We start from the raw sequence: 16,516 nt of genomic DNA, 5'->3' as shown, positions 1-16,516 counted from the left end.
TCCGTGGTTATAGGACCTTTGCAACTAGTCAATATCTTTCTCAACTCCCTGAGGAGCATACAGCCAGTGCTGCCATTTATATGCTCACATAAGGCATTCTACAATTCTAGCACTGCCCAACCACGTACTCATTTACAGCTGAGTAGACAGGAACAAGCGAAGTAAAGGATCTTGCTCAAAGATACAACACAATGCCGTGCCGTGACTCAAACCCGCCACCCTTTGGTCACGAGCCCTGCATCCTACCACTAGACTTCATCGCCTTCCAAACCGTATTCCTCGCTATTACAAATTTTAATAGACATGAAATGGGTCTCGAAAATACACTTACGCTAAATCAAAGCTTTATACTGTGTTTCCTGACGGCATTGGCTTTGGAAGCCTTCCCTACCCTTCGCTGTACACAAGTTTATCGCCGGGTACGACATTATTTCGACACGCTTCAACACCTTACAATCAAACAGTATAAATAGGCCAAAAGCCGAAGTTTTTATGGACATTACCGCTAACGAAATGGACTCGCATACATGTCACTAGACCATGTTCGCCGTCCTTCAATCAGGACACTTTAATGCGTATTAAACATCAATTATTGTTGGTTTCTGTGTCGAACAAGGGAAGTCTGTTGTCGAGTTAAATGTCTACACCGGTGTTGAGTATACTTTAAAATGAGTTGTAATGGAATGTGATGTTTTTAATGCCAATCTGCATTAGTGTATTCATCGAATGGAAGTTTAAATACAGATTAGCCTTGGGATTAACATATCCTATTAGAAGAACTCATTTTCATCTAATATGAAAAGAAATTGCACTTAAAGTATATTCTTTATTTATTATTGTATACCGGTAAATACCTTCTCTAGCGGGAAATGCCCGTCTCATTTTTTTACATAATGAATATGTTAAATTTATTTCATATTTCACTGCAGATCAAGCCGGTTTGATATGCATAAACAGTTTATATCATATTTACATTTACATTTAAGGTGGATATTTTATCAAGTCTATTGTGTTTGTAAAACTTGTATTAGTGGTTATTATACATGCGTATGGTGGATCATATATATGACAGTAACAAAAACCGTTTACCTAGCCCACCTGTTCCATTTTAACGGCACACATTAATATGTCGCGTGTCCTTTACATGTAATAATAGCTGAATCACGTAGCTAACTAAAACCACGTACCCGGTAAACCAAACGTTATTCAGGAGACGCGATAGTCTAGTGGTAGGAGAACGCGGGGCTCGTGACCAAAGGGTTGCGGGTTTGAGTCGCGTCATGGCACGGTGTTGTATCTTAGAGCAAGACACTTTACTCCGCTTGTTCCAGTCTACTCAGCTGTAAATGAGTACGTGGTTGGGAAGTGCTAGAATTGTTGAATGCTAGCTGTGAGTGCCAAAATGGCAGCACCTGCTGTATGCTCCACAGGGAGTTAGAGAAAGATATTGGCTGCTTGCAAATGCCCTTAAACCACAGATACTAATTTGTGAACCGCTTTGAGACGACCTGCAAACTAAGTTGTGATAAAGCGGTATATAAGAATCTCGAATTATTATTATTTATCATTATACAGCAGATTTGTGTCCTACGGCATCTTTAAGTCATAATTTAGACGTTTTGTTTATCAAATGGTCCTTCTAGCAACAAAGTATGATATAAAACACCAATTATGCAGGGCAACCCACAACAGTAGTCATGTAATAATGCAGTTGGATTTATTCATTTCCCGAATTCGTAGAGGAAGACCAATTTGTCGAGATATACATTACATGTATAAATGTTTGTTTCGATGTATCCCGGAGTTGCGTTAGGTCACATTCGATAAAATAAATGAATAATATACAAAAAGCTGTTTGACACTCAAAGTGCATTACTAAATATACAAATTAAAGGAAGATGTATATCTCTCTTCATCATGAATTGTGTTTGATAGTGGGCTTAACAGTTCTTGTGTGACTATGATTAATACATTTGTAAGCATGCACAGCTGGATAGCTATACAACCGTATACAAGTATGAAACTTCAGTTGATTTTTAATTGGAAAATTATTAATCGAGTGTAAACAAATACCCTTTTACAGTTAAATACAACTCCGGTGTTTTGAAACCATTCATTTATTATTGCATCAGTACTCCGTTAATTTATTCCGGTACAGTAACTGAGAACTCGGTTAAAAGGTTTAAAACTAGGATGGCATCAAATGTCGATGGTAATGTCAACGGTATTTGTTTATCCTTTAACGAATATTTTTACGCGTCGACGTTTCAATCTTCACGTCTCTGTAAAATGTGCCTCCTTCTTACAAAACGGAATCAAAACGGACAGGAAAAGACAAAAATATTGGGCGTATTGTCCTTGCAACAATTGAGCTCTTACGAAATGCACTGGGATACAGCAGCTCATCTCTTCCAAAACTTTCACAGGGTCTAAAAGCACGAAATAAAAAGCAAAACAAAGACCAAAAAAAAAGAAAGGATAATACATTCCCATCATATCGTTCTGATATCATAATAAGACGTTTTATTAAAAAGTAGTAAATAGAATAATTTGTCATATTCAATTTTGATCGTAGTTTCCTGATTTTTGTCTGAGTCTTCTGAACAATAAGATTTCTAACGAGTAACATTTAAGATTCATGAAAAAAAGTCGGAAATGTGTTTACTTTCTCAAAAATTACAGAAACGACATTTAGCCATAAAGACTGTAAAAAATATAATTGGCTATACGCTAGACATGGTTGTAATAGCATTGTCAGCTTCAAGAGTATTTTATTGAAACATTTTTATATGAAATACTGCATAAATATCTAAAATTGACAAATACTTTTTGCGTTTCATGCATTCAGATGAAGACATGGTATTACATGAAATAGCATTTTGATTACTTATGTTGATGCTTTAAAACAAAAGATTATGTTTGTTTTGTTCATTTGTCATTAAGCTGTGTATGCTTCGAATAACTTGTCTCTCTGATGATGAGCAGTGTCCTCTGAGTGACCGCCGGTCCCATAGAATGGCGTGCGTCATCATATACGGTCATCGGTTGTCCAGTTATGTCCAGTAATTACAGAGTACCACCACATTAACCTTATTTGACACTTTGTGTGCAAGTAAGATACCGTATTTTAAATGTATCAGTTTTACTCTACGCTGTGTTAACCTTCTAGATCATCAAATGTAATTTAACGGTGTTAAATGCAAAACATGAGTGCATTTACATCATATTTTGATAAACATTGTACGGCAAAATGTTTAAACCAAACAATTATGTTTCTTGTCAAAAGAATGACAAAACTATTTCAATGCATGCAATCATACGTTACATGTACTTGCTTGCGACAGAGGTTACGTTTTGGAAGTGCCTCCGCTTGAAGTCGAACCCGAAAAGATCTTGCCCTCTAGATTCCTTGAGTACTATCACACACGTGAGAATAAGGTTAAGGATATCACTCTTCAAAGTACCCAGATTCCTATGTGAGCGTCGCTGTAAATGATGTTAATTTTCCAAGTGTTTCCGATTTGAGTCGGACACAGGATCACAACTAGTCCAGAACTCTGCTGATTGAGATAAAGGGAAATTTTCAAGACAATAACAAATGACTTAAAACTTAGAGGTGCTCTGAAACGTGCAGGTTCAATACAATGAAGACCGTTGTATCCCAATGTATACTCGTAAGAGGTGATTTGTATTACTCCCCCTCAGTATTGAGCATCAATTATGTGCATCCTATCTTAGAGACATATTTATAAAAAATCAAAAAAGATCTTTTACGCCGGTTAAAATCCTTTAGATTTTCATAAAATACTTTTTCTTATTTCATTCCTCAACGAGCATTTATCTTTCAGCTATCCTATAACCCTTTATGACTTCATGCTAATTGGACTTTGAAACTTTATACACACAGCAATACAAGTTTACCATCTACATTGTCACCACAAACTATACAGTTAGAGTGCTAAGCGTCAAAATTGTCAGGGCGAACAAAATGTTTTGATATGTCAGCATGCAGAGAATACACATACACTTTCATTTTATTGTAATATCAATAAATCATAAATGTCATTCATAAGACAGGTAACAGGTTTTCACTCGGAAAATCAATACCAATCATTATAAATCTGGCGGTAACACACGTAGCGTGGGCCTGTATAGTTGCACTGAAACAGATGTTTACAATACTTTACCACTTTTACAAATAAACTGTTACTTTATTACTTCATGTTTATGCATGTACTACGTACTAAAACTTATTTCATGAACTTTATAACAATATACTGGAAATCATTCCGATTTGAATATGAAAAAAGTATCATTTCTAACATTTAATCGCATATATTGTGATGTTGAAATACCGGTATGCTAATTATATACTGTCATTGTTTTAAATTCAAACAACAAAACGATAAAATATATACATAGATCTACTGTATGATTTAAAACTTGTTTAAATATGTTGCCTTTACAAACCTTTTCATTGATGCTATATTTCATATTTCCTGATTGGGTTTTTTAAGTTGATGTGCAATGCTTGCCCAGTATTCACTTAAAAAAATATTTGCTGTTTTGTTGAATTTGCGGGTACCTCAAAAATCGTGAAAATGTTCTCCGAGGTGCAAACTTTCGTGGTTGTGGTACGTTTACATTAAAATCGACGAGCTGTAACATTTTTTGCGGTTGAAGTTTAATTTTACACGATAACCGTTAAATAATATATACACAATGCTTAAAAGTCTACTTGTAACACCTTTCATAGGTGCATGCATGCATGATGCTACCTTACTTATTGTGTCGTAACACTTTTCGCTCATCATATACTGCACAGACACGCCGTTTTAAATTAATAACTGTTGAAGTATATAACCTACATTTTGATAAATTGTTCGATGTCTAAGACGGTAATAATATGCAAATTGATATTAGTATGCATATTAAAATGAATGCATGCACTCTACTTATGAAGCGTCTATGAACCTCTTTAGGGTTAAACCCGATAAATCATATCATATTTTCACTGATTTGACACCGTCTGCATAATTAATGATGCAGGTTTTAAAATGTTTCCGCCACATTAATGTAAAGAGTTGAGATGTCACAGTTCCCGATTTTAAGGTCAGGCACCAAATGTGTAAAATGTAGGCTGCCACGATATATTACGTCGCCAGAGTTACGATATCAAAGTTTACTGTATACAAAAACAATTTACGTATTTAATTGTTTGTGTATAAAGAAAAACTTCTTTGATATAACATTTTTACAAACTGATGAGTCGTATTGAATATGCCAGAGTTACGATTCTGACAATGTGACTGAAGAATGATATACTTTACAAGGTTCAAATGTCGCTTACCTCTGTCAGTGGTGTATTATTCTATCTATAATCTTCGAAATTTGTGTTTCTGTCTTTCTTTGTTCAAGTCAAAATCAGTGAGCAGCACTAAAGACTTGTTTATCCCCCCCACCCCCCACCCCCAATATAGATCGCTTTAACTCTTTATAACGCGAAAGTGTTATTGCAAAAATATGAAAGTGTAATGAGGTAAAACTCAATTTATAACATATACCAGGTGATCGATACCGACTTATCTCAGCCGAAAGGTGATATGCTTCGTCAAATCCTAGGTAAGGCGTGTGAATGGTACAGCATATCAGTCCGAAAATATCAACATGTTTTCATTTTGTTATCATGATTCTACAAACATCGTTTCTGAGGTTGTTTCATTTGAAATATCCAGAGTTGTTTGCAAATTAATAATTTCTTTTTTTATTTCTCATCAGAATGGAATTGGTCTGGCATGGGGAATTCGATCGTCTGTTTAGCCAGTACTATCCCCACATGTGGTACCTGGTTCCAACATTTAACCCGCCCAACGACCGATGGCGAACATTCAAAGACAGTGCCAAAGTTAGGTTCTCGTGCCAGGTAAGATTGCGTCAAACTGCAAACAAATGGAAAAATTAAAAACATAAAACATGAAACATGAATGAAACACAAACAATTATGTATATATATTTAATTTTCCTGCAGATATATCATAATGAATGTCACACCAATGTCGGATACCGCAACCTACCTATGTCAGCTGTTGTTAGATGTATAATTAAAATAGAGTATTATACACAGTGTAATCTCTCTTCAGTGTAAACTCCCATACCTTCTCTCACTGTGATACATTCACTTAATTTCTAAATTTTATCTTATAAGTACTTTAATAAAAAAAGCGATGAAAATGATATACTAAACAATATAACATAAATAGGGTATTATTTTTATCAAGTTTGTCTCAAGTTGACAATGCATGTTTAGAACAAGGTGACAGGAAATAGGTATTGCTTGCATTGTCAGCTTTCAAGTCTTAACCGTCAATCGTTCCATTTAATAACAGACAATACGAGTAACGTGGGAACTCCTATCTCAAGTTAAATGACAGACACGAAATGACCCTGAAATTGACCCATACTAATTTCCTGATATATTTTTTCAGGAAGTTCAATATATAGTACTATCTTTTGTTAGCTAATACTTAGATTACATGTACACATTCGTAAAAAAAAATGAAACTGGAAAATAAATTACATTATCTTGTAAAGGGAACAGAATTGGCAAGTCATGTCAGCATTAGCATCATCTGCGAATAGAAATAAAGTATTCTGATCGCATTGAAGAGTACATAACCAGACTGCTTAACACTAGGATCAAGAAATTTTGATATTCATGAGTTGAATGATATGGGAAATAATGAAATAAACAATTAAATATGTGAGTATCTTGTTTATTACCATAAGATGATTATTTTAAATCAAAAGTAGTTGCTTATTTTTCAAGAAAATACAATATAAAAAATATCATTTAATTGAAAGGTTATTTAAGTATGTAATTGATTTAGGAATACGGTCAACGAACACAGGACTGGTTAGCTTAGCGCGTCGTGAACTTAAGCGCGAAAAATAGTATTCATTTCTCGGAAATGTCCCAAAAAAAAATTATATCTCTTTTTTCTGAAGAAGATACCACTTAATCTTCATAAATAAAATTTGAATATCGCACGTGAAAATGTTTGAAAAGTAACGATGATATATCTAAGTAAAGCTCACGTTAAGATAACCAGACTTTGAACATGATTGATATTTACACTAATCACGTGCAGTGTTTGACAAGTATATGCTTACACTTAAAAAATAATTTGACATCGGCTGATATCCAATCACAATATACAAATATATTGACAATGCATCAGATAGCACGCAATTACAACTTTAAACAAAGTACATATTTCTTCAAGTAGGACTATAAATATCGTCAATTATGTTGGGGTAATGTATTGAATTTCGCACGGTATTCATTTCATTATCACAGTCGACATTCTCCGCCTTTGTCGAATTATCTTTTTGGATATAAACCCAGATTTCGCGTTACAGCAAGCAAACTGAACACATGACCATGACCTATGACCGCATGACGATTTTAGGACGGATTGAATGACGTCGTTACTGGTTTGTTCGCATGGTAACGCGAAACGAGTACATTATATATTCTTATCACGAAGGTACACGGTATTGTACCGCACAATGTTAAATTTTCGTTACGTTTGTAAGTAGGGAGTTACAGGCTGGATATTTCGAAATCCCATCATCTGCGTTGTGTTATGTTGTTTAATTTTAATTGATATATTGTTGATCTCTAGATAGTCGTCATACTACAAATTACATAAAAGGTGAGTACTGTCCTATACACTGAAACGTGTTTGATCGGTCTTGCTGCAAATTCTATTGCCTTGCGAACATTGTTACAACCATTTGCGGATATGATATAATGTATGGCATTTATTGTTAACCCAATCAAATTTTAATGACTTGCGGAAATGTCTCTTAAAACAAAGTCGCGAAAATAGGTTTTCATGAAAATGGACTGATTCACAGTTTATGGGCCATTTAATGAAATCTATATACAAAATAATAGATTTAAAGATGGTTCCCATGGATGTTCGCAACATTTACACTTGTGCTCAAAATTGATATAAGACATTAAAATCTAGCCCAAATGTAAGTGTTTCGAACAAATTTAACTTCCCAATACCATTAAGATAAGAACATTTTATGTTATTTAGCTAAAAATTTAGGTAAGCATTACAAACTATATTTTAGATTGTATTGATATGTGATATTCTAAAAACTACCTTTTTATTTTCCAATAACCTTGATGCACTAATATTCGTAATTAAAATATGCGTCAGGTGTATACACATTTGATAAATAATGCATAATACGTTCTTATGTGTATATTATTTCATCAATGAAAATTTCAAATCCCAGTTAGAAATATTGCTGAAATATCAAATAAATTCAAAAGTTTTGATGATTTAGCAACAGAATAACAACCTAGTCCACAGAAATTGATAATAAATCTTATAAATATGCTATAATATTATAAATTATCTTCCCGTTTTAGTTAACTCGACCCAATGACAAGTCAGAAAAATGAATATATATTCAAGTTTGTATTACAGAATACTATTCTGATATTGTTTTTTAACTCACATATATGACTAGACATGCAAAACATAACCACCCTACACATATACCCATGACGTACATACACGTATCGGTGCGAATTACAAGCTGTTGCACTCTCGCTGATGGTGGAGTCGTGATAAGGGGATTGGTCCTCGCAGGGAAAATCATGCTCATATCATCAACGCTATTTGGTTCATTAGCAAAAAATATGACTAATGGGTATATCACCTAATTGTAGTGCAAAAAATATGTTCTTTGATTCCTTTGATTGTTTATCGAATCGTCTCTATTTTCATTTCGTTGTTGTATGTTGACAATATGATTATTTTTATCTATTTTACTACAAATAATTTGAACGTTATTCAGTTTCCGCATCACTGGAGGATGAGATTATATTGGTGTAGTTTAGTGAACATGGCCTTACACCTTAAATAAGTATACATTGATACCATCGTAATTGCACCTTTCAAATTTTGAATGTAGTTACAGTATGCAAAAAAATAAATTACATTGAAATATGCAACTGTTTTATCCCTCTACATGTAGGACGCATTTGTGATACTAAGTGCCAGTTGGTTATCACTGAGATTCCATCGTTGAAATTAAGGTGCTGAAGTGACAACAACCAAAATGAGGACTTAATGTCAGCAGTGAATATTGACTATCAAGGAATTAATGGGAAATATTTTACATACAGTACTATTTTGTTGATTCGTGATTTTTCATAAACGTGATAATGTAGATTTTTCAATATGATGAGATGATTCAAAATACCCTAGCAACTTCACTTTGATAGCTACATTGTATGTAAGTAGGAAAAAGGGTAAACCTGGGTCAGATAAAAGCAGATGAACGATATGCATGAGTGCATAATGTATAGGATCTCTTGTTGACAGGTACTTGTATCGAATTTCCACTGTATACGAGAATATTCGTACCAGATGGTATCGGAAAATTTAATCTATCGTGTACATTAAAGTTAATGACAAAAACTCGGTTTATTTTTATAAATGCAGGAGAAAAGGGTATCGTTTAAAATTTGTTTCAGAAAAAAACGAAAACAGGTCACCATTATAATTCGCGTATGAAGCATATTCAAACAACATTTGTAATATACACAATTACAATTTCATTACAAAAGATGTCAATTAAATTAACAAATGAAGCAAACTATTTGTGTAGCGATTTAAAGTTTAGTTTGTTGTAAATAATGATGTTTGCAAGGCTGCATAACATAACCAAGTCTAATTGGATACCTTAAACTATTTACAAGCTGTTTGTCGAAGAAAAAATATTTGTCAGTGTGTTCATTGTTAAAGGTTAGCTTACACATACATGTTACCTATGTTCAAATATCTAATCAGTATTTTGTTTTTTTTATTCACATAACGATAATGTGTCATTAAAACCTTCCAAATAAGGATTTTACTGTAAAACCCTTCTGGGAGGAGATGTATACTTTAAAAATGTATTATGTACCCTTCAGTCGGCTATACATTCTGCTAAAATAGCTATTGGCTCGGACTGAATAATATCGTTTCAACGACAAAAGATAATTCGTTGAAACCCAATACGCTAGCATCATCGCCCTACAATGTTCACACCACTTTGATGACCATTGTACAGTCTGCAGGTGAAGGTCATAGAACAGCATTACGTTAAGACATTTTCAAATTTTCAACGGTGTATTGTTGATGAAAACATGATAAGAGAAACTATATAAATAGGTTATTTAAAGCAAAAGTATAATCCCTGTGGTACATTTCTTGTCTAGAATGAATAGCTTACCAAATAATTATAGCATCAACTTTACATCGTATGGTCACGAATGCACTTTTAAAAGTTACGTATAGTGGAAGTTCTTAAAATACACTAGCACCTGCTTAGATAGCAGTGCGGCCGTATGGAAGGGTTTGACAAATACAATCAATTAAAGAAATCCTGTACAAATTACATATTTATAACACTAATATATATACAGGAAATGATGATTCGTGTACTTAGATAGACAGTGGCCAACGGCGTGTTGATTTATCTTGTCTGCCTAGAAGTCGTGTCTGCGTGTCGTTAATAACTCAAATCTCCACAAACTCGTAAAAGACAATGACCCACTTAGTAAACTGATATTTTATCAAGATACAAGGACTTAAAGGAAAAATGTATTGTACAAAAAAGACATACAATTGTATGATAACAAAATATCCTGATCTGCTCAATTTGATAAGTCAGTGCAAGTGAAACCGAGTGTGATTCGATTCAGTGGACGATTAGTTAGTTTATTTGGCAGACAAAAGCGATGATTTAGTCTTAACACCTAGTTAATGTACCTGTGTCAAACTAGAGACAACAGACAATTAGAAATACATCTGACGATGTAATTAGTTTTAAACATGTGCTAGCAGGTTTTAAATTATTTCACACATAAAAACGTTAAGTTTGAGTTTTTCTGATTTTATAAAGCAGAGAAAAAAACATATCTACCTGCTAATTTTAATGACAATTTCTCATTAAGCATGTTAAAAATATCAATATGACATATAAAACCCACATATTTAGACATTTTAAAGCTAAAGGGGGACTGAGATTACATCTGGCTGATAATTTGTTTCTGTATATATTCGCTGAGAAAATTTTGTGATAATTTTGCAATGAATCGTGAAGTAACCAAAGGTGTGACTATTTAAATTGTATACGTTACGTTACACATCATACCCGTTATTTCTGATTTAGTTATTTTCCTGTTGTAATCATATATATCAATGTTACCTCAGGTTTCTACTGTATAAAGGTTTGTGTCTCATTGATTAGTTATTCAAGTTAGATAATCATTCACCAAAATTCAGTCGGTAGCATAGAACCTTAAAACAAATATAGATAATCAAGTGTCACGTGATGTTTAGGGTGCAGCTAAAATTTAGTTGTTCATCTAAATCTCATTAAAATAGTTCAATAGGATTATCTGATCTATACAACGAATACAATTCTGTGCACATTAAAACTCGCGTAGCAGTTAACCAAACCAAAATTTCGGAAATGAAGTTCACCCCACAGTAAGACTGCGTCTGCCCTTGAGCGATATTTTTGCCTAAACTTCAGTTATACTTACAGTTTTCAGTGCGATGATGATTTTCCCTTCCGCATCACACGATTTCGCCCCTTCAATTTTGTTTTGGGGGTTCAAGATTTGTTTTATTTGCATTGGCGATGTTTTATATTTCTTTTCTGCTTTAACTCAAACTGAAACTAATTATTAAANCAAACTTTTTCCCCCCCCCCCCCCCTCCCCTTACTTTTGAAGGAGGAACAAATCAATACATATCTGTACATGCAAATACATTTGTTTTGGAGATGTACTTGTTTAAGGGTATGGAAGGTTGAACTTACTCCAAGACATTGTCTTTGAGTTTCGATCTTGTCATATGTGTCGATGCTTCGCTTTTCCATAAAGAGAAATCGCGAATCGTATGAAGCTATTTGTCGTTAGTTGACATAGTACACCCAGCGCGGAATGACAGACAGACGACATGCCAGTATAGTGGTACACGGAGGAATGTTTCGGGGGATACTCGAACCTCACCTGGTAGCACGATCATTTTGCTTTTAAACATTGTAACATGTTACATGTGTATGAGCCACACGGGTATTCAGCGCGGACAGACGGCCCCTGTTTGGGATACGATGATATGCAGTTTAGGGTCGTATTACAGTATATTACTATCTGCAATCATCAAATAACATCAGCTTATGGGCTTATCATTAAAATATTTTCCATAAATTATATAATGAAAACGTTTTAAAGTATAAACATTTCTTATTCAACCGTAATAGCATCTACTCTATTGCATTTTCTATATAAAAACAATATATACTTAGTCTTAGTCTCAAATGCTTTGAAAGCGCTACACGTGTACTACGCTAATGACCGGATTACCGGGATGAATGTCATGCTGTAGATTATTTTCCATAAATCATATAATGAAAGAAATAATAGTATAAACATATTTTTAGTCAACCATTATGGCGTCTAGTCTATTGCATTTTCTTTATAAAAAAACTACTGATATTATTATATACTTAGTGTTAGACGCAAATGCCTTGAAAACGCTACACAGGTGCTATGCTAATGACCGGGTTGGCCGGAGTAATGTCATGCTCTGGTACTGACGTCATGGCATTTCAGTGAAATAGCACTTAGAGCGGTCCTGAAGTGTTTCAAGCAATATTTGACATTGTCCTTACAGTACGCAAACCCCGAATAACAACATCAAATTACCATGTTGATAAATACATTTTATAGATTCCTTGTTGCTCATCAGATCTTTATATTTTCCATGACCTGGATGATGAGTGTCGATTTTAATTTTTGAAAAATGATTATTCGTTGACGACATCTAATACCTGTTTACTACTTTCATTCATTAAGAGTCAAACTTATTACACGCGTTTGATATTGATTTGTATCTACACCTTGAAAATTAGTTCAAACTAGTGAGTTTTTCTTTTACTCAATAAATCAACACTTATTTTAATGTATATGTTCTACACCTTTTGATTAATTAAAACTTTACGAAATGAACTGTATTGACGGATCGTTTGTAAGATAGACACCCTGGGGTTTGAAAGGAATGGTTAGTGTTTGGATAAGTTAACGTTTGAAGGTGTTATTGCTTTGGAACATTTAATTAAAATGTTGCGTTCGTGAAGAAATATTTTATTTCAGAAAAAGACATAGAGGAGAATTGTGTAATGAGCTTGAAATATAACCACTTTCATATCACCTAGTACCAGGCAATATTTTTAGATACCTTTCAAGAATAAATCAATGTGATAGATAAATCAATATTTAAATCCCTTCGATAAACTGTAAACTGGTTCAAGACTGTCTATAAAATAACAAGGCTAGGAGGAAACGTAGTCGTCAATTAAGTAAAAACGTTATTTGAAACAGAAAATAGTCATTGATAGTTCAAATGTTTATTAATCGTGATGTTCAAACTATTATTTTTTTCCTATTAATTAGTCATGCATATGTGAACGTGATATTTTCTGATTATGTTCTCTGGTGCTACATATGTACTTGCTTAAAACATGACATGACTGGTATATTCACATTTCGGATTTCTAAATAAAAGATGCAAGTGTCCTGTCAACCCATATGCACTTGACATTTCACGTTAATTTTCCAAAAGTCGCTTCAAGCCAGTTATAAATTCGTTTGATCGAACAAAAGATTTTGGGAATCTTAACATACGTCAACCATGCCCAAACAAATTCGACCATAAATATGTACACATGGATTTACGATCTATCTGAATGGTAGATAACGATAGTTTCGTGCTTCTTACAATCGTATTATTTTCTGTAGTTTCTACTTTCATAAGTATCGGATTAGGTACCTAGGTCATTAATCCAAACCTTCTATATGATTGGTCACCGTGTAGCTCTAATTAATTGATGATCACCGTGTTCTCTGCAAATCCGCAACCATGAACTATTACATCTAGACAAATCTACGTGTTCGTGAGTAACAGTTGAAAGATATCACTTTAATGATTATTTTAGGTAAATTTCATTTTAAGTCGTATACTTGGGGCATGAACAAATACATGAACATTACTTATGTGACCTTGTTATTATGACGTTACATTTTGATTTAAGTATGACGTCGTGATAGAAAGGATACGTGATATCATATACTTAAAAATGGCGTCGTTGAAATATTACGATGATCAGTTAAACGTGGCCAAGTTCATGTTATCTGCAAGAATTCTTGGTTATTTGATAAATTTTACTGAATATGTTTCTATAGCACGAAAGATTATTAAAACTAAGCCTTGTTCCATCATTATGGATCCTATTTACAATGTAATTACCAATGCATAACGATCTGAAATATTTCATGAGATATCTTACCATCTGCATATGCGTATTGTTCTTCGTACTTTTACTTTCTTTAGATACTAATTATTTTTATGAACGGGTGCGAGAAAGGATAGATTATGGGTTTTGTTTGGTTTGGTTTAATTTTGTTTAACGTCCTATTTACAGCTAAGGTCATTTAAGGACGTGCCTCCATGTGTGTAGTGTATGCGTGCTCGCGTGTGTGTATGCATGAGCCAGTGTATATTGGTGTGATTGTGGGCATCATTCTTTTGACACGCTCATTCTACAAAGACCGATTAACAATAACAGCGTCATATCACGTTTATTAAGTTTCTGAATCATAAATTATTATTGGAATATTTCGACAGACATTGTACATTCACTACAAAACCATGACATGCCGCTACACGTGAGAAATGTAAAGACAAGGGGCATATTTACATATCATAGTTCAGGTATCTGTTTAAGAGTACTTTCAACTAACATGCATATACATGCGATGGGTTTTTAGTCTTCCATGTATCTGAACAACCTAGCTAGCTTAACGGTTAACTAACGGAAATGCACGCCTCATCATAGTTTGATTTACAATGTTAGATAAAAAATAGAAATATAATCCCCAAAAAGTTTCCATATGTAATCCAACAAATAAAAAATATTAGCATTTTGCTCAAATTTACAACCAGTGATAAACGTTGAAACTATGGGAAATGTTTTATCAAGCTAAGGGTTCAGGACAGAAGGACCCGTATGAGATAGTGTGGATCAGGGGTCGGCTTGCCTGTGTAAACACTATTGGTTATATGTCTCAAAAGGAGCACAGGGGTCTCTGTCACGTGGTTTTATGTGTATGGGGACGCGTGAGTTTACCCGAACTGTGGACACAGCCTGTCAGCAAATGACAGGCGTATTAAGAAACAAAGGAATGAAATCGTTTTATAATTTGATGTAAGGGTGTATACTTACATTGGTTTTGTCTTTGAATCTTTGAACACGGTATGGCCCTGTGTGTCTCGTTATAAATCCACACTTGATATGACTGGATCATGTAATTTATTGTGTACTTGAAATGTTTACTTCAGCTGGAGAAGTGAGTTGGGGTAGAAATGTAATCCATATATTTTCAGTTTCGTATTTGATAGGTGTTGACATATTGCAATATATTTCACATGAAACATGTCCCGTTTTACCTCTACTTCTGCGTCTCAATCCGTAGTGCGCTTGATAAAAGACAGTTTGCAATGTTTCGGTTGCTAGAAAAGACAGCCTTTTTCGTTGGTTACAATAATATCCCTCGAGTTATCATCTTATGTAAATCAGCATTTGTTACATTGGTTTAGTCATGCAATGCAAGCATCATACATGTAGCTTGGCTTACAGAATCATCGACATTTTAAAAACACTTTACATACTTCCTGAAACTAGGTTTTATCAAGAAAAACGTGAATTTTGTAGTCTGCAAATGCAGTATACATAATATTTACAATAGAGAGAGTGCATTTGTAATATTATTATTTTTACTGACAGGTATACTCTCAATCAATTATGACAGTTCGGACAAATAGATGAAATATATTGATAAAGTGTCTCATATTATTTCACATTTTATCTTTCATACGAAAATACGTGTTGATTACTGTCAGTTAGCTTCTCAAAATGGCGTTGCAATGGTTGTTTAGTCGCGGTTACCCAGTTGTATAATCATAACGGTTTTCTGTCAATTCTGTTATGATATTTCATTGCATCTTTTTGTTTTTTATAGAGTTGCGGACATGGATGGACGTCGATGAAGGGACGTGTTATATTTTGGTTCCAGCTTAACTACGTTACAAACACGGGTTACGTAATGTTCAAGCTGTACGGTCAGCAATGCCAGAGGTGTAAAAATGGAACGTATGAACACGCCATGTGGTATCCAGAGGAAGTTGTCAAGGTAATGTAATAAATAAAACCAACCGAGTAAACTTTACGGAACACGCTCACTTCATACTTATGTTTGGGATTAGATTTATAATATGATTTATATTGATTTAAATCTTTCGAACGGATATTGTTTCTGATAATAATAATAAAACTAATGATAAACGTTATTTATTGAGGATTAAAAACACGATTAAGC

At 33.9% G+C, this 16,516-nt stretch overlaps 1 protein-coding gene across 1 annotated transcript in view; it reads left to right on the top strand.

The window, feature by feature from the left end:
- LOC110458835 (receptor-transporting protein 3-like) overlaps positions 1–16,516 on the top strand; it is a 32,104-nt gene that overhangs the window by 11,897 nt on the left and 3,691 nt on the right. Inside the window, exons 2-3 of the mRNA XM_021510788.1 lie at positions 5,779–5,923; positions 16,160–16,330. Of these exons, the coding sequence (XP_021366463.1) occupies positions 5,779–5,923; positions 16,160–16,330 (316 nt within the window). The remainder of the gene's footprint in view (positions 1–5,778; positions 5,924–16,159; positions 16,331–16,516) is intronic.

This window comes from Mizuhopecten yessoensis, unplaced genomic scaffold (genome assembly GCF_002113885.1).
Source record: "Mizuhopecten yessoensis strain PY_sf001 unplaced genomic scaffold, ASM211388v2 scaffold9847, whole genome shotgun sequence".
In the NCBI taxonomy this organism is placed as follows: Eukaryota; Metazoa; Mollusca; class Bivalvia; order Pectinida; family Pectinidae; genus Mizuhopecten; species Mizuhopecten yessoensis.
This window is presented reverse-complemented; position numbering and strand designations above follow the sequence as displayed.